We start from the raw sequence: 19,317 nt of genomic DNA, 5'->3' as shown, positions 1-19,317 counted from the left end.
GGGTAAAAAACTCTGCTGTTAGAGTGGTATGACGGAATAATCTCTGGAAATAAAAACAGTTTTTTATATTTCAGGAATAGTCCCAGAAAAGTTTGGATACTTTCTTTGGAAGTTTGCAGAATTTTCATAAAATTCTGTGACCTTTTGTCAAATTTCAAGGGATTTTTTTAGCAATTTTCAGTCCTAGAAAGTCCAGAAATTTTCTGTGACTTTTCTAAGAAATTGTCTGAGGAAATTTCTGAAAATTTTTCCTTTGAAATTTTTGTGATTTTATAGGAAAATTTCAGAGAGAAAAATCAGAAATATTTCCAGCAACCATCAGGGAATTTTTCCCAGGAATATTAGTTAGATTTTTCCATCCAATTTTTTTTTTTTTTTTTTTTGGTATTTTAAATAAATTTCCACAATATTAGGAGAATGTTACTATTGGGAATTTTTTTAAAGATATCTGAAAAATTTCTCAAAAAATGCAGTGAAACTTTTGTCTGAGATTTTTTTAAATTCTCACAGAAATCCAGGGAAGTTTTACTGGAGGACTTGTCTTAAATTCAGTAAATACGGAAGTTTTCAATGGGTCCTGGAAAAAAAAAAAAGATTTCTTTTCTGTGGTTTCTCCCAGAAATTTCCTTGTACTTTGGGGATTTTAAAGGAAATCAGCAGCTAAAAATATCATAAAGTTTTCTGTTAACTGTTGAGGGAATTTTCCCACAACTATTTGTGGACTTCACCATCTCTCTCAGTCTTTTCTTTTGGTTTTTCCTGGTATTTTAAATATTTTTCCTTGAATATTAAGAAGATGTTACTTGCAACTGGATGCTCCTTTGGCCAATCCACACAACTTTTATCTTACCATGACAAAGAGGTCTTGCTTGTGTGACAGGATCTTTGCTGGTTTTACACATTAGATCAGCTGTAACATTTAAACTCTGATGCTGTTTATTAATAATAACATTAAGATATTTTTACCTGATGTTTGGATTTTGTTGTGATTCTGTGTATGGACTCACTTGTGTACGTAGTCGTTCTCTGATCCTGGTTCCGAGTCTGGGTCTGGCATGTGTTCTGCTGGTCTGTTCTCTCTAAGGACTGTTGATGTGAGCTGAGGGGTCTGTAGTGCCCCTGGTGTCTGCAGAGTGTCATTACGCATCATCCAGGAGCCCTCCACACTGCTCTCTTCTGAAAACAAACACAGGAAGTTGACGGTATCAGAACCACAGCACAGATGATCAGTAACCCTCATGTCTGAGTGCCTCCTCACCCTCGATGCGTTTCTTGTGAAGCGGCGGTCGTCCTTTCTTGCTGCGGACTGAGCCCGTCTTGCTGCTGGATCCTGACGTGACAGACATGTGGTCCTCATCTCCTCCTGTCAGCAGGCTGTTCCTGTACGAGATCAGAGGCAGCCACACGTCCTCCCGACGCTCTGACATTGACTCTGACATGAACTTCTCCAGGTACGAGTGACTGAGGAGACACCACGTTTCAGCGCGACTCATTGTTAGGAAATTCCTTAATTAAAATGACAGAGTCTGACTTGTACTGGTGTAAATGATACTAAGGAGTACTTACACTGTCTTCTTGTCTTGGCGGATGAGTTTTGAGGAAAATTCACTCAGAACCTCCAAGAAGGCGAGGTTGACAGGAGGAAACTCTGCTCCTCGAGGGTTCTGGTACTTAAATGCAAACTCTATTCCATCCCTGAAAGAGAGGAAGAACGGGACAAAGAGAGGACGAATGAGAATAAAAGAGAAAAGGAAAAAAAACCCTAGAAAAAACGTCACCCTTCTTGTTAAACCACAGCCTTAAGAAAAGTGTAGCGCCCCCTAGAGGAGAGAAAAAACCCCTCATTGTCTCTTACTTGTGCAGTGTGGCAACAGCCTCCCTGGTCTTGATCTGGTCCAGACCGAAGGTGAGGGCAAAACGGCGGGCGAGCTCCTTGATGCCACTGACGTGGGACGACGTCCGGTCCAGGTTGGGTCCCTGGTCCTGCAGGAGCTCGTTAAACAGCTGCAACAAAAACACAAATACGGAGCGTTTTTGGGTCTGAAAATAAAAGCACAATATTTTAAATCTGTAGGATTAAGATGACCATTTTACCTGCTGCAGACTGAGGATGAGAGTCTTGGCACAGAGGATCTTGTCGGTCTGTCTGGTTTTACTCAGAGTCTCCTTGATGATGTCCCCGTAGTCGTTATAATACTGAGAGAGAGAAAAACAGTCAAAACGTGCAGGATTAAGGTAGGAAATTTAACTGTGGACAAATTAGACAACATCCCATCACATGAAAGAAAATTAAAACATATTACACACTTTTAAAAGCCTTTTAAAACCTGAACAGAGAAAAAATGATAGCACTTTTCTGTGCTTTCAAAAATGAAAGGCATGAGGGATTTCCCGGTACACCAGAGCAAATGAATTTTCTAAATTAATATCCTGTTCCCAAAATGTCAACAGGGGTTGTTCAAAGAAATCGTCTGGTCATAAACGCCCATATTTGATGGTTTTTGGCACATTTAATGCCTCTTTTCTATCAATAAGTCCTATTCTCATATTTATCATAGCATATTGGGGTCCTCCCCCAGGAAATTCTTAAACAACCAACATGGAATCCCTTGTAATCTGGAAAATATTTATACAATAAAGTGAAGAAAATTCAGTTAAAAAACTAATTATTGATAATTACTCAAAAAAAGAATACTATTAACTTTATAAAGATTACATTTTAGATCGCTTGATTTTTTTCAGTTGTAGTAAAACGGACATGGTGCTCAAGCTATATCTGAGGTCATCATCACACTGGAGGCACCCATTAATGATGGCTTTTAGTACAACTAAAGTAACTCTGGCGACTCCAGCATGAAGTTGAGCAGCTCGTTCTGCAGCAGCTGTACGGGTTGAAGACCAGCGTCTGGAGGCCCAGAGCAGCTAAGGCTCATCTCAGTCAATTTGCCTTTTAAAGTTAAGACCTCTCACTGATAAAAAAAAAAAAGACTTTTAAGGCCTTAGATATAAAAATTTTAAAACTTAAAGACTTTTCAAGGATCTGCAGGAACTGTGACTATAGTACATAAATGCGAGCAGTTACCTTCATGTAGTGTTTGAAGATGTCTGCAGCAGCTGGCATGTCTACGATGTCGTAGATGATGAGTTTGCAGAAAGCTGCAAGCAGATTTCTTCTTTTGTGAAGAGCCTCAATCTTATTCGCCTCATCCTCCTCATCTCCCTCTACTCCAAGATGAGAATATCAAGGAAACTCAGTTTGAATATCGAGTTAAGGTGACTTTTGAAACGGCCATTAAGCATATCTGATAGCTATAGACTTTAGTAATCTAGTTCCAAAAAAATAGCATGCTTTGACCCAAAACTAATGCTGTTTCCCTCTGTCCTACCCATGCTCTGATTCTCGTCATCCTGGTCGATGAAGACGTGGTCCAGGACAAAGTTGAGCAGCTCGTTCTGCAGCGTGCTGTCCGGGTTGAAGACCAGAGGCTGGAGGCCCTCTCTGCCGCCGGACGTCAGCTGGTGACTGAAGATCATGAGCAGGTCGCAGAGGAGCATGAACGCCTAAAAGAGAGGAACAAATCCGGAGTTGGGACTGCATGAGAAAACAACGCTGATGAGGTACTGATTTCTAGTAATAAGAAATATACTTGCTTTGTCAAAACACACCCATGCTTTTTCATACTACTTCTCTAGTCTTTAAAAATCTAATTATAACTCTTTTTTTATTGTTAGAATGGTTTAAAGGCATCTGTTGCAAATGCTCATTCCTAGAAACAGCTTACACTGTACTCCTAAAATGAGATATTTCAGTGAGGAATCCATAAATTTGCCCCTTTCCCCACATATCCCTCACCTGTTCTTTCACTGGTGTGTTGACGTTGGACAGGCACTGCTGGCACACGGCCAGGAAGGACTTGACGACTCTCCTGAGGGCCACCAGGTCGTCCTGTATCCAAACAAAGACACACCATTAATATCAAGTTACAAATCAACACTTTAACAGGGATCAATTTTAAACAAGCAAGTTGAAGCTGACTGGATGAGCGTTCTGTCTGTCACATTCATGATGGGCCAATCAGAACAAGAAGACAAAATGAGGTTGTACGCATGTGCTTCTCCTGAGCTGACAGGCTAATGCTGCTGTAGTTTTTGAAGGGCGGAGCTTCCTCACGGAAAAAAAGTCATGCCAAGGTCGGTTGGGAGATGTGCAAGAACATCTTCTCTGCCATGACAAGCTTTCTTTGCTCTTGTTTTGAAAAAAAAAATCGGTCCTGTTCTGATTAAACAGCAGCTGTCCTGCAGCTACATTGTAGCTAATATCTACCGCTGCAGCAGCCATTGGATACAGCGGAAAACCTCACTCACAATGATCACAAACCCATGCCGAAGCAGACCAGGAGAAGAGGAAAATATCTTTTCTGTCATAAAAAGATTTCAGTGTGGCTATTTGCTCTTTTTTTTAGTAAAGAAACGTAGTCAAAAACTGATAAAACTGCCGCCGTGACTACATCTGTGTTAATCACTCCTCTAGCAGCCATTGTAGGCACCCACACACACTACAACTAACTCCTTCCTCCAATAATTGCCGAAGAAGGTTGGCAGAGGAGCAAAAACTTTGATTCCATCATGATACTGCCGCTGCACTAAAGCTAAATCCAAGCTAATTGTCGCACTAGCGATAGCCATTGCAAACTGCTTCTGGTACATCTTAACCCTGCCCGTAGCTACCGCCTCATTCCAGATGGATTTGCTGGATGACAGAGCCTGGTAAATCTATCTGCTTTGCAATGTTACCCCAAGAATGTGTGCAAGAGTAAATAAATCGCCTAACATTTTGACTTCAATAAAGTTGCTTTTGTACAAATTCAGGCAGACTGACTTGTTTGAAAGCTTTAAAAAAAAACAGTTTTGTAAATACTTGTAAAATAAGTCTATTTGCCCCTTTGTTTTACTGCTGTTTATAAGGACATGAGTAGAGTTGAAAGACATCTATTGCACTCCTTACCACTGCAGTATTGCCTTTGTATGCTAACAGTTCAATGGTTGTTTTTACATCGAGTTTTTAGATTTTTAGCTGTTTTTAGATCTTTTTTTTTCTTACTGTCCTTGTTATGCGTATAATGAAACAACTGAAACTTGAATTTCTATCTATCTATCTACAGCAAAGCTGAGTAGAGTAAAGAGTAAAACTCCTCGTTTGAACACAACACTAGCTGACTGTGATTCTGATTCTGAACTCAGGCCTAAAAGAGCGTCATTTTACTCACAGTCTAACAGTTAATGATAGGAGTCCCAAACGTGGCACAAAGGTTAAACTCTTATGGAGGTTTGAGCTCTACAGCCTCTGAACAGTGTTTAAGCACTGAATGAGAAAGATTAGGGCCAAGCCCCAGTGTAGTGGCTCAGTATCCTTTCCCGATAATGAGATTGATCTTTACACCTGAACTGACCCTCTCTGCAGAAGTACAGATAAGCTTGCATCCCTCCAGGCTGGAGTCTTTACTCTGTGCCTGTGATGGAGAGAAAAACTGTGATCTGAGGGCAGTTGTTAGAGCTCTGTCGGGGAGGAGAGTGCAGCACCTTGCTGGGAGCTCCCTCGGTGATCTTGACCAGCTGCCACAGGATGGAGTAGTGGGAGCACTGCAGGGCCTGCACGGCGATCTGCTCTGGCATGGAGCCCTGCTCGATGCCTGCCTTCAGCAGTCGGTAACAGTTTCCAAATAAATCCCACCGTGTCAAGTCGTGGGCACTGAGAAAAGACAAAAGGAAAACCCATGAGTATTTTTAGGCTTAGTTAAGACTTCAAATGTACTTTAAAAACCATGTGCTTTTCTTTTTTCAGCCAATTTGTTGTTAACTTTAATTTTGGGGCCCCTGTGGACAAAACTTTCTGATCTTTCCCCAAATTAATTTTCAATGTTAAACAAGCAACCCATTATGAAGTTCTGGCATGGACTAAGTCAAAGAGGCTGTTTTGGCAGCAGGCTGTTAGTCATCTTGTCCCCATGGATAGCGTCAGGTATTAGAATAACCATATGGAGATTATAAATCCTGACTTTAATGGTCTCATTTGTTTTTGTAGGACATAAAAAAGCATCAGTATAATTTGAGCCTGCTTCATTTCCAGTAAAACAAGTGCATGGGAGCGAAATCCAACTTAAAAGACGAAGCTACTAATTGAGAAAACAACCAAAACATTTAACAGCAATGAATTTGTAAGATGGAGCCCAAAAAGGAACCAGAAGTCTTACTTGTGGAAGGCTGTGAGTCTCTTGAGAGTAGATAAAACATTGTAGATGTCGTCATCATCGGCCTCTTCAGCCTGTAGAATAACAAATGCAAACATGTTTCAGAAGGAATAATATTTTAAAAAAGCCTCTCCCCCAGAATTCACAACATGGAGATACGCAAAACAAGAAACAAACTGGCCCTCATTTATCAAACTTGTCTAGAAGCAAGTTTTGAAATCATCTTATGACAAGGTCAACATGTGATTTATGAAACATGAACAGTTTGTTGGCCTCATAGTCATTTTTTGGCCAAATTGTGATATGTACCCAACTATACTATCCTAACGCTGCTGATTCATTGTGCCTTATTTTTGTGAAAATCTTAAAATATGACTTAGGCGATTATGCCATGAGGCTAACAAGTTGTCGATAAATATGGTGGCTAAAAAAATGTAAATAACACACCGCTAGATATTCATGGTTCAGTCGGCCTCACCCCAAAAATTTACAACATGGAGGTATGTAATACATGTTACACATGTAATTATAAGGATAATTAATAGTGAATATATATATATATTTATTTATAGTGATTAAATACCAATAACTGACATATATAAGGAAAAGTAAGAGACTGAGGATACGTCCCTGAGGTACTCCACACTTTACACACCCCTAGATATTCACTGTTCTGCAGGCCTTGCCTTTAGAGTTAATGACGTGGAGATAACAAATATGGCAAAAATACAGCTCCCTTTATCACGGTTTCAGTCTCCAGTACCACCAGATTTACGCTGCAAGGCGACTCCACACAGAGTTGAAAATGTGCGTACACAAGCTCAGACCTGGGATTTGAGTGTATAGTAAGCTCATGTCCCTGTTCTGGTGTATTAATGTTTGACAAATGAGGGCCACTGTGATAAAATATCTGACATTTGTGCATCAATGGGATCACATGACTGCAAACAACCTACTATTTCACTATTATTTCAAATAATACAGCAAGAGATGGTGGAATAGAGACTGGTCTGTATTTAGAAAAGACCCGTATGTCTTCAGATTCATAAACTTGACTTTTGTCTTCTTGAGTTGGTTAGGAAAAGTGCCTGTAACAAGAGAACTATTTAACATGCGCTGTATACAGAATGAGAGTTTTGATAGGTGAACCTGCTCTCAAAACTCTTACAGAGCTTCAGACTGAGATTTACGACACGTTTCCCTTGCTGTTATCATGAATTAACAGTCCCTGTACACCTGTCCCCTCTACACAACACTGTTCTACCTCCTGCAGCAGCTCCTCCACAGAGTGTGCGAAGCGATCTGTCATCTCGTCGATGAGCTGGGAGCGTGCAATGTCCACCCGGTTCATGATGGTGTACTCCTCAGAACAGAGGATGCTGTAGGTCTTACTGCAGGCCTCTAGCACGTCTGTCTCGATGTGCTTCTCCACTACGAGCCTGATCTGCTTCAGCAAAGCGTCCAAGTGCTTCTCCATGCGGCCAGCGCTGTACACATCCAGGTCAAAGAACTGAGGGATCTGAAGCAGGTTGGCTACCTTCTCTGAGTCTGCCTGGTACTGTGAAGATGAAGCAGACAAAAAAGTGACATCAATAGGTTGGTTCTACTTCCCTGTTAGCACAATCACATTTTAACTTCTTATCCAGTGCACTTGTCCAGACAGGCATACGCTCAATAACAGCCCTCTTGACCACACAAATAACAAGATGATCAATAATTGTCGACTAACAGATCAGTCTTTGATCCCACTCATTCATCACTGTCTTGGGTCTCTCTGCTGCAGACCTGCTCTGATGAAGGTCTTACCTTGGACAGCAGCATGGGCAGAGCCATGATGAAGTGCTCTGTCAGTTTGTTCTTATCGTCAATCTGAGTCTTCCTCTCCTTTGCTGTCAGCACCTGCACAAGCAAAATTCATGGTCAGATTTGTGAGCTTTTTTTAAAGGAGGAAACAGGAGAACATTGTTTGAAAAAAGTCTTTTTTTTCTAAAATCAAACATAAACAGGAAAATATATTAAGTAGAATAAATCTGAGTCTGGGTCTTCTACACGTGTTGATTCTACTCATTGCTTCATCTTATTTCTAAGAAAAGGTGAACTCTGATAATGTATTTTAAGGTGTGAAGTGAGGAAAATATGTATACTAGACCTACCCGTTTGCCAGTGCCTCTACCAACAGGCGGATGCGCTTCTGCTGCCTGTCTGATGGTGCAGACTGTCAGCTCTATGAGAGCACTCTCCTGTCTGTCTGACAACACTGCAGAGACAGATAGGAAGAGAGGCAGAGACAAACAGAGAAGAGAGGATGACAGACAAGGAGACAAAAGGGGGAGTCAGATTTTAGAGGCAGATGGAGGGATTAGAAGAGAGATCTAGAGAGTATTTCAAGGAACAACATGTCATTGCATCATCTCCACTGCTCTTCAGCTGCAAAACTGTAGAAGTTGCAGAAGTCGAGAAACGCACCCTCCTCTCCCTGCACTGGCTCCTCCAGCAGAAGTTCAGTCATACACTCCCAGTCCTTCAGCAGCTCCTGAGAGCTCTCCCACAGGGAGTCCACCAGATAGGCCGCGTGCTCATGGAGCTAAAGGAGAAACAAAAACACAGAGGCCAACTTAATACAGGTTAAACTCTGCAGGGGCTGCACACAATCCCTGCAGCACTGACATTACGAGAGCTGTAAACCATTATTTTGGTCCCATCTCTTGAGGACCAAAAGTAAAACAAAAAAAAATCATTTTGTGACAAAAAGTCTTCAAGGTAGTCACATATTTACAAAAAAAAGTCCCTTTGCCTCTTTATTTTGGCTCTATTTGTGCCATTATTCAAAGCAGTTCCTGTCTGCAGAGACACAGAGGGCAACATCACAGCCTCTCTGTCTCTCTTTCTCTCCGTTATGATCTTTTCAGGCCGTCTCCTCCAGGATCTGAGTGTAATGACACACGCAGTTTGACAAAGTATGAAGCAACGATAATGGATAGCAATGGATAGATGAAACAGTCTATCAGGCCTGTCAGGCTAGGTATTAACATGTAGAGTAAAAGCAGTTTCACTGGACTACTGTCCTTCTCCCAGTAAACATGCACAAGAGAACTGATTCATTAACAGGAGCATGTCTGCCTCTGCTTTGATAGGTGGAGAGATATGCCCCCTTTCAGAAAGTAACTGTGGACCTTCTTCCTGTTGACCTTGATAATAAGTTAGCCAGCAGCTAGTCGGTTGTAAGCCTAATTATGAAAACATGGAAGACTTAACAGCCTTGAATATATTGTTCACACTCTGCTTTACTTTTGGTACAAATAAGATGAATGCAATACTTATAGCTTCTGGTGACAGCTGAAGGCAGATGACAGCTATTCTTTATATTTATGCTGTTTGACTACTGGGTCAAAGCCCGACATGAAGACTGTGGGGCATGGGCAGAACACCCTATCTTCCTTGGGGGGTTTGTTTTGCCACAGGAACTTTCCTAAATATTGTTTAAAGCAGACTTATGGTGGATCAGCTTTGAGTCTTTCTTTAAACTGATATAACAAAGAGAACGGTCTAGACCTGCCCTCTTTACAAAGGTGTCCTGGACAAATTTGGTTATGAATCTATGCTATATAAATAAAGGTTGACTGATTACCTCAGTGCCTTAGTCCAACCTCAAGAAATTCACTTAGTACAATTTTAGTCACGTTTTCGTGCATTTTATAAGTCTGGTTTCAGTTGAACTTACACAACATAGGATTTTTTTCTAAATGGATGTAAACTCACTGACTTTTATACTTTTAATCATGTATAATTGAAGCTTGCTAGGAATAATGTGTCACGTGTGCATCTATAAGCGTTAATGTTACCTCACTCTCCAGAAAGAAAAGCACCAGCATGCGGATAAGATTTCCATTTGGACTGCTTCTTCCTCTACGCTTCGCTAAAGCCTCCTCTGCCTGTGGGTCGTGACGACTGAACAACCTGGAAACAAACAGAGAGATGGAGAGCGGAGATTAAGAGACAGTTATTTGTTTTGTTGCTCTTCACTCCAGGTGTCCTCTCCTCTTTTCACCATCCCTGAAGAAGATTCAAAGATCCAAGGACCAAGGTAAGCTTTTAAAAATCAGTGCAAAATAAACTAGAAAAGATCACTGGGCTGACTCACTTTCTGTGCAGAAACTCTCCAGCAGCGACGGCCACCGGTCTGTGGGCTGAGTAAACCAGGTGGTACACGTTCTCACAGTCCTCGTTGGACAGGGCGTCTTCACTTCCCCTGCAATCATCAAAAGAGTAGAATTTTAAAAATGTATTTAGAAATCTGACATGATTTCAGATTGGTAAAAAACAAGTAGAAGAATAAAGAAAAGCTAAAAACATCCTGTTTGAGGAGAAAATTCTAGAGAAAATTATCAGCAGATTCCCATCAAAAACATCTTTTAATTTCATGATGCACTTAAAAGCGACTCACTGCAGGATGAGTGTGACCAGTCTGATGGCCTCCACAGCCACGTCATACTCCTTATCCAGTGTCATTGATACAATGCGGTCCTGTCAACAAAAGGTTTAAGAAAACAGGAAAAAAACTGGGTGAATAATCTAAAATATGACCGATATTACAAAAAAATCTCAATAAAATCAAAGCTTAAAAAAGCAGTTCCTGTTCTTTTTACCTTGAAGCGGTTGGTAAAAAGCTCCAGCTTGGGGAAAAGTTCTCGGTTTGTGTAAAGGTTCTGCAGAGCCTTCAGGCACTTCAGACGCACCTCTCCTTGCTGCGAAAGAGAGCGGCAGAGTCGGTTAAAAACATCGCAGAGAAAAGCAGACCCTCGTGGCCCGATGATAGCCCAGGACTGTCTGTCGTGTCGGTGCTGTCAGCTCACCCGGTCATGTAGCGTCCAACCGACATACTTCAGGTAGCTGTCATTGAGGAAAGCATCGCTGTACATCTTCATCCACACACCAATCTCCTCGATGCAGATGGCACGGATTTCAGCGATTGCATCCCTGAAAGAAAAAAAGATGTCATCAGAACAAATATTGCAAAAGGTAGCCACAAACCTTATCATGTCTAACAGATTATTAGCAGTAATATTGATAAAAATCAGCAAATTAAAAAAGCAAAGCTTTCAAAATGTCCATACTTTTTAAACTTTCAGATACCCTGTGTTTTTAAAATGTTACTTTGATGATCAGTACTATTAAAAACTATGAATATAGTGTGTCTTTAAAGTATCAGCTTTTCTTATGCTTTGCATCTAATGTGTTTTATGCACCTAGCTAGTGCATAAACAAAACTGTTCTCTTGGAATTTAATGAGTTTAATTTGATCTGTTGTGCATTTCTTGTGTTCTGTAAAGAAAAGTTTTGATAAGTTCTTTATAAATAAGGGTTTACTCATTTATTTAAAAACCTCAGAAGCATTACAAAAATTACATCTATTTCATTGGCAAGCATTTTCAGGTACATAAGGCAAAAATTAAGCCATCCACATTTACAGTGGCCTTTTGAGAAATTTATTTGTGCAATTTTAAAAAAGATGTTTATTGCAATTTTTGATAGCATAATAAGATAAATTACCAGACTGGCTGCCTCAGTGATGGGACACTTAGCTGAAAAGACGAGATTTTATAATATTTTTAAACTTTGAAAACAGAATATATGACTAGAACTTTTTTTTTTTTTTTTTTAAAGATTTATTTTTGGCCTTTTTGCCTTTATTTGATAGGACAGTGGATAGAGTCGGAAACAGGGGAGAGAGCAGGGAGAGACATGCAGGAAATAGTGCCAAGGGCCGGATTCGAACCCGGGTCGCCTGCGTATATGGCATGCGCCATATACCACTCGACTACCGGCGTGCCATGACTAGAACTTTTTTGTCATTTCAGTGAAAGTTTTGAAAAGTTGCACTGGTCATGACTCAGAAATGCATTTAACAGCACTTCATATCAAATATTCAGGCATGTTAATAGTGAGGTACAGTCTTATTACTTCACTTCCTATTGCTATAATTTGATAAATCTGAACCATCTTTACATTTCTACAAACATTTTTAAAATGTGAGTGAGACAGGCTGAAATTTATAAAGCTGTATAAATTCAGATAACTATTTCACATCCTCTATCAGGGATAATCACGTGGTACGAGATATCATCACACCTCTACTCTATAATTAACATTATACACTGCTATTGACTTAACATTACCTTCTGGAAACTTTTATTTGAATGGTTTCTATTCTGAAATATTTAAATGTACCTGTATCGATGCACGAAGATTCCTTTGAAGATGGAGTTCATCATATTTTCAATTTCATCCTGGTTTTCTTGAAGCTGCAGAGAAAAAAACACAAAGTTTGACAGTTTACACTTGTATACAGCAGTTGGTAATGAGTGTGCAGTCTGATACACCAGCTCTGGCATTAATTTGACTTTTGAGAAGCTTTTACATTTTTAGTTTTGTATACATGGTCAGAAAGAGAGTACATCTACTTTATATTTATCATTGAAGTCATAGTGGGTCGTGAATGCCTGCCAAATAAAAAATTGTGGTTAACAAGTTTATGATGTGTGGAAGCTCTACCTTGTCATACAGTACATCCATGACTTTTTGTAGGTTTTCCTGTAATAAGAGGAAATTTCCGTCTTTGTCCTTAAGATTTTGACTTAGTTATTTCTTTTCCCCCAGATAACAAAGCTGGCTGTCCATAGATAATAAGGAAAATCCTTGAGAAATTCTGAACAAATAAGTTTGACTTTTTATCTCAGATTTTGAGCCTTTAAATGTATCATTTTGGCCTTTTTAATTCCAAAATAATTTATCATCAGTGCTAAGTCCCGCCCCCCTTCATAAAAGTCAAATTAATTTAAGAGCTGTTGTATTGGCACACTGTCTGAACAAGATGCATATTTACATAGCTACTTTTCTTAATGATATGAAATTATGCCTCCATTTTTAAGTATATTTAAACATCATAATAATAATTTTAACAGGACAAAACTTTCCAAAATAAACAAGTATTTTCAAGTCAATGAATCGACAAGCAACAAACTCCAACAAATGCCCTTGTTTTCACAGCATGATCATGTAGACCTCAAAAAATCACTTATATATTTCAGCATCAGGTTTTCATCAGGAAGTGAAAAAAAACAAGACTTCCTGATGAGGGCCTGAGGCTAAAACTGTTTGTTGAGGTCCACCTGAAAATAAAGGCTTTTATTTGTTTAAAGAGAGAGCATTGACAGCATAAATCCCACGCCAAAGAGCACCTAAAGCGAACTCTATACCCAGTCCACAAAGCTCTCCTCTCGAGAGCATTTACAGGTACTGTTTTTAAACCCCAAAAAAAGGATTCTTGTTCGATAAGCTACTTAAGATGCAAAGGATCATGTTAAATTTTTGTGCATTTACTGCAGACATTTTAAAGATTTAAGCCAAACTTCAAACCATCCACCAACCTCCTTCCTCTTTTGCAGCAGCAGCTCCAGCTTCTCATTGGCTCGTTTTCCGACTATCTTGTTCCTCTCTGCCTCGTACTGTCTCTGCGTGTTGTCTTGGTGAATGCTCAGGTTCAGAGCCACGTTTACCAGTGCTGTCATCAGCTTCATCGCTGCACAGAGGAAGGAAAGCACAATTAAAGCTCTGTAGTAATTTTTTAAACAAACTGAAACGCTGCACACATTTCCTCTGAGGGATTTCTTAATCAGCATTGTGGCATCTCTATCATCCACAGTCCTCATTATTATCCCTACAGTCTTTTCTCTCACAGAAACAGGAGAGTGATGATTTAATCAAATCTTCTTGACATTTAAAGAATGTAACACCACCCAAACTGCCAATAAAGGGGTGTTTTTAATTCAGTTAAACACTGCTCTAACTAAATGTCCTACAGCGTTTGTAATAAGATTCAGCGTTCACAAAGATGTTGTCATTACCTGCTAACGTGGAGGTGTGTCTGAAGGCTCGCACTTGGGAGTCAGACAGTCCAGTGAGGAGGGAGATTACCGTGTCCATCATGTACTCGTCGTAGATGATGCTGTACTGGCACTGGCGGATCAAAACGGTGATGAACTCGCAGAAATTGTAGCGGAACTTTTTCCACATGGGCCCCGGCATGGTGAGAGGATAATCCCCGCTGTCCTGTTCACAAAAACAGTAATTTGAGGAATAGTTAGATGCTGTTTTTTTTTTTTTAGTTTTTTTTTTTTGGGGGGGGGGGGGGCAAATTTGCCAGCAAACAGGGTCATATTCTAAGCCATAATACCAACAACGGCTAGCATTAGCATTAGCATTGAACCATTCAGTGCTTCTGCTGCAAAATGCACTGCTATGTTTTTCCTTCATAAATGACTTGCAGGCATCTAAATCTGACTTTTTATTAACTTTCCATGTACAAAATGTGCACTACACAGATTACAGGGGATTTCTGGACAAGAGTGTTTACTTAACACTGGCTTACAGTGAGAAACATGCCCATTCTCCCATCAAGGCGAGGGCAGGGCAGACTGATGTCAGAACAAAAGGTCTATAAAGGCTCTATTGGTTTACAAGGCTTTTACATTACAAGCGATGTTTCAGATTTGTGTTTTCGGACGGCATGATTATACACAATTAAACTAATAATTCTTGAGAGATGTGTGTCCGTTAATCTGCTCTATTTTCCTCGTGTCCAGCATGGTCTATTGTAGTCATAAACCCTCTGTCTTGTAGCCTTTATCAGGTTTTAATCAGACCACACATGCAGTGGTAGACTTAACAATTTTGGGGGCCCTACACATCCACTGTTCTCCCCATTTTTAATTCTTATCAAAGAATTTGTAACTTCTTTTAATCAGTCTTTACACAGCAATGCTGAGAGGATGTCTGGGACTGGAATAAGATAATAAAAAATATAAGCAATTAAACAAATGCACTCACTATAAAAACTAATGTAATTTTCTGTATGTCTTTTGGCCTTACAGTCTACCATATTTCTTTTAAATTTCTTTTTGCAGTCTTCTAATGCATTCAGTGTTTTGTTTTTAATGCTGTTAAATGTTATGTAGTTATGGCTGTGATATTTTAGCTTGGAAACTTACTGGAGACACTGCCACATGCCTAATCATATTCAAGTTAAAATTTGATGCAACATAAACCAAAAATGACTGTTTAGCAATGTTTATTATAGAAATATCCAGGTAGAATTCAAATTGTCTATTTGGACACTCTGGAAACCAAATGACATTAAAGCTATATGAAAATTAAGTTTGCAAGTTTATTTCGAGGAAAAAAATAACAATTTTACTCAAAGAAAAAAATATGTTCCATTTTGGACTATTTTTGGGCCATCTTTTACCAACTAAAACCCCTCAAAAAGTGGCCGATATTACTCAGCCAAAACAGTATGACCAATAACAGTGTTAAGCCATTGAAATTCCAAATATCCATAATTTCTCCTGCACCAGGGTTAAGCTAATTATACCCTCTCTGGGACCCTAGCAGTCCAGGACCCCAGGTGATTGACTTACTTTGCCTAATGGTAAAGTCTGCTTTTGTGCATACGCTTTGCATCTCAGCATGTTTGTTGTCAGCGTACTGAAAAACAATTGTTCAGCCCACAGAGCAGGTTAAACCTGATTTATCTGTCGCTAAAATGTAAAGCAGGATGTTAAGTACGAATTACTCTCTGATGGAAGCAGTTACCTCGTCAAACTCTTCGGTCATCTTGCGGATAATCTCTGCGTTCTGCATGTTCCTGAACATTTCGATCCTCACAGTCCCTGGTAACAGAAAAAAAAGCATTTTTCCACTTGTTTTTCTCGTGTGCATAGATTTACTGACTCTCAGTAGTTCTCTTACCTTTACAGCCTGAGCACTGGATGAAAAAATTGATGAGGTCCAACAGGGCCAAGTCTCTGTCCTGTTTGTACGACTCGATCCACTCATCCACCACAGACTAGGGAGAGAGAGAATAACATAAAACACAGAAGAACCTTGATTTGATTGAACAACAAATTACATTCAACAAGCATTTTAACCCACAGAGGGTTAAAATGCTTGGGTTTGAGTCTTTTTTGGATTATTTTGAGGGGTAATTTTTTTATCAATAGAATTTTTAAAATTATGATCAGGTCTGATTTTGAATGAAAAAGATCATACAAAAAATTTGTTTTTTATTTACTGTAATTCAACCTATGTATTTCATCCATTTTTATGCCATACCCCGTCACGACCAGTGTAAAAATTTATTAAAATCTTAAAAATAAAAAAACATAAAATAATGCAGAAAATCAGTATGTTTCTCATTATTAACATATTCAAGGCGGTGATAATCCCCTTTCAGGAAATTGAATTTGCATGTAGTATATGAAAAATATCATTTTTGTGTTGTTTTTTTTTTAACATCAAAAATATTAGGGGTTGTGCACTCAAACTGACATTAAAGGGTTAAATTCCAAAAAAATTATTAAATAGCTGACATTTATCATCAGGTCTTATACTGACTGAAAAAAAGCCAAAAAAATCAAAGTTGTTGCTCATTATACAAATAATCAAGGCTGTGATAATATCCTGAAATACTGGTGTTTCTAATGTAAAAAACACACACAAAGAACAGAAATATTTTTTACTAACTATATGCAAATCAAATTTCCTTAATGGGTTTTATCACTGCCTTAAATATATCAATAATGAGCCACAACTTTGAGTTTCATGCATTATTACTTTTTAAATGTTAGGATTTAAACACACTGTTATAGTCGGGGTGTAAGTGACCAAAATGGATGGCATACATAAACAGCAATAAAAATATTTACATTGAAAAAATTGTCACTTTTCTGCATTTTAACTAAGCTTAAACATTTCTGTTCTTGAAACATCGTTTCCCCACCTGCATGGCACTCTTGCCCAGTTTGACCACTTCAAACAGCGTGACTGGGTCTCCTCCGTCTCCATTATGCTGAGCCACACCGTTCGCCTTCCCACGCCCTCTTGGCATGCCCACCGCCTTTTCTGTCGGCGACTTCCGAGGCTTCTTATTGGATGACTGCAGGGGCAGAGATTTCAGTTACAACAGGAAGAAAACAAAAGGGCCAAACTTCCTCATAATAATATGAGAATCAGAGAAATATTCAGATATTTTACATGACTATTACCTGGGTTTGTTTTCCAGGCCTCCCTCTCTTCTTCTTGCCTTTCGCTTCTGGATCCTCCATCTCACTCATGCTCATGCTCAGGCCCACTGCGTCTGTCGCCCCAGACTCATTGGAGGAGTCCCTGAGAGAGCACAAAAACATGACTCAAAAGCTTTTATTCACCATAAAATCAATGGAATAACAGAGAATCTTCTTAAGAAAAGGGAGAACAACCAAAACTTTAAGGAGAATAAACTAGTAGGTTTCTAAAAGTTTGATCAAAGGCCACAGAGGGGAAATCAGGAACACCCACTTCTAAAATAACCAGCATTTAAGGAGAAAACTAACATTTTTTAGAGGGGCATTTAGCTGTAATCAGAGTATCAAATGCATGCAATTTTCTTCTTCTTTCTTTTATCAGTGTGCTCCACTCACTGTAGGACGGGGAGCTCTGAGGTGATCATCCTTGGTCAGCTTGGGTGGCGGTTTAAGTGTTTAGCTTTGTTGTGTGTGTCTTCAGAATCAAAGATGTAGGTATGAGATCGGTTCAGCTGGGGGGGAAAGTTGAGGAAAGGGCAGGGAGGAGAGGCTCCAGGACGGATGGACGGACTGCACTCAACTTGCCGGCACTTAACTCTCTTCGCCTCCTGGAAGAAAACATGGAAGGGAGATTATTAGAAGACATTTAGAAATAAATACAACCATAAACAAATTCTCCACAAATTAAAAACAGAGTAAAATCTTATCCCCTGAGCTAAACGTCTTGCCACACCCCTACTGTTCAGATATTTGCCTTAATGAGCGGTTGAACAGGTGTATCTTAGTGAGTGTTTAAGTGCATTAACAGAAAATAAAGATATGGAAAAAGAAGCTGCCAGGCTGTCAATCATGCAATCGTGTGCTCAAATCAACTCGGATTTATTGATTAAAACCCTGACAGTTAAAGCTCCAAGTGTTTTTCAACCCTAACAGTCTCTAGGATGTGTGAAGGCTCCGCATCCAAAGTGTCACATTTGTCAAATGTCACTAAAAGCAAAGAAAGACAGCTCAATGTTTAACTCTGCTCCAGCAGGCTGTGTAGGTAAAATGGGGAAAGGAGGACACCAACTGGACACTTTGAGAACTACAACAGCAAAATATTATGGGAAGAGTTGTTCAGATTTATGCACAGGAGTGATGTAGTTAAGTCTTTTTGCAAAAAAATCCAACTTAAAGTGATAGAATTTACTTAAATTCATACAATAAACAGATATCTTGTGATTAAATCAAGCTGGAATAAGCTTTAAATGCATCATTGGGCTATTTTAAACTTTTTAAAGAAGGCTGTAGGGTGATAGAGATGGTATAACTTGGAGTTATTTAGTCACTGGTAAGAAAAAAAGGTGAAATATGGTTGAGATAAATATGATTTTTATGCAGGGAACCTCTCCTGAAATGGTGCAACAAAACCCTGTTTCCAGACATGATGCAACTCATTGAAACAATCCCAAAATGCCTTGCAACTAGAGCTGAGAGAGAGAGTAATTTCTCATCCAGATGAGTGGCAGCTAAGTTAATTACTGCATTAGTTACTGACCTGTTCATATGCTAATGAGAGCAAAGGGCAAAGGAGGAGTTATACTGCTCTTTACCACAAGGGGCAGTATGATCCACAAAGTCCTCTGCTCAAAGTCTTTCTCCAAACGGCTTAATTGACTTTTAAAAAGAGGGAAGGGGACTTGGAAAAATCATTTAGCATTCATTTGACTCATTGCTCCATTCTAGTCCGGTTCTGTTTGAATTCAGGGCGTTTTTAGGGCGTTTTTTCCCCAGAGTGTGTGTGAGTGTATACGTGTGTGTTTGAAAGTAGGTCTGGGCAACAGTAGGGGGCAGGCTAAGAGAGTGTGTATTTAAATACAGTCTTCCACACAGTGTTTGTAGTGAGGAATAGCACAGGCAGGAGAGCCCACTGTTTCTCCACTCACACTCACACATGCACACATGTCTGG

At 39.5% G+C, this 19,317-nt stretch overlaps 1 protein-coding gene across 3 annotated transcripts in view; it reads right to left on the bottom strand.

Annotated features, from left to right (window-relative positions):
• stag1a (stromal antigen 1a) overlaps window positions 1–19,317 on the bottom strand; it is a 74,507-nt gene that overhangs the window by 3,880 nt on the left and 51,310 nt on the right. For 2 of the 3 annotated variants that reach the window (XM_041812964.1, XM_041812963.1), the window contains 27 exons: window positions 17,765–17,976; window positions 17,351–17,471; window positions 17,086–17,241; window positions 16,056–16,152; window positions 15,900–15,976; window positions 14,153–14,357; window positions 13,676–13,827; window positions 12,477–12,550; window positions 11,102–11,225; window positions 10,895–10,993; window positions 10,693–10,772; window positions 10,390–10,497; window positions 10,091–10,205; window positions 8,715–8,832; window positions 8,402–8,505; window positions 8,055–8,147; window positions 7,513–7,806; window positions 6,252–6,322; window positions 5,581–5,749; window positions 3,854–3,946; window positions 3,387–3,561; window positions 3,083–3,225; window positions 2,095–2,196; window positions 1,856–2,004; window positions 1,567–1,695; window positions 1,259–1,461; window positions 1,008–1,176 (listed from right to left, as the gene is read on the bottom strand). In XM_041812964.1, coding sequence (XP_041668898.1) covers window positions 1,008–1,176; window positions 1,259–1,461; window positions 1,567–1,695; window positions 1,856–2,004; window positions 2,095–2,196; window positions 3,083–3,225; window positions 3,387–3,561; window positions 3,854–3,946; window positions 5,581–5,749; window positions 6,252–6,322; window positions 7,513–7,806; window positions 8,055–8,147; window positions 8,402–8,505; window positions 8,715–8,832; window positions 10,091–10,205; window positions 10,390–10,497; window positions 10,693–10,772; window positions 10,895–10,993; window positions 11,102–11,225; window positions 12,477–12,550; window positions 13,676–13,827; window positions 14,153–14,357; window positions 15,900–15,976; window positions 16,056–16,152; window positions 17,086–17,241; window positions 17,351–17,471; window positions 17,765–17,793 — 3,449 coding nt within the window. In that variant the 5' untranslated portion in view covers window positions 17,794–17,976. The remainder of the gene's footprint in view (window positions 1–1,007; window positions 1,177–1,258; window positions 1,462–1,566; window positions 1,696–1,855; window positions 2,005–2,094; window positions 2,197–3,082; window positions 3,226–3,386; window positions 3,562–3,853; window positions 3,947–5,580; window positions 5,750–6,251; window positions 6,323–7,512; window positions 7,807–8,054; window positions 8,148–8,401; window positions 8,506–8,714; window positions 8,833–10,090; window positions 10,206–10,389; window positions 10,498–10,692; window positions 10,773–10,894; window positions 10,994–11,101; window positions 11,226–12,476; window positions 12,551–13,675; window positions 13,828–14,152; window positions 14,358–15,899; window positions 15,977–16,055; window positions 16,153–17,085; window positions 17,242–17,350; window positions 17,472–17,764; window positions 17,977–19,317) is intronic. The other variant, XM_041812965.1, reaches the window with a different exon arrangement.

Source organism: Cheilinus undulatus, linkage group 18 (genome assembly GCF_018320785.1).
Source record: "Cheilinus undulatus linkage group 18, ASM1832078v1, whole genome shotgun sequence".
Lineage (NCBI taxonomy): Eukaryota > Metazoa > Chordata > Actinopteri > Labriformes > Labridae > Cheilinus > Cheilinus undulatus.
Note: the sequence above shows the minus strand (reverse complement) of the source record. Positions and strands in the feature narration are given on the sequence as shown.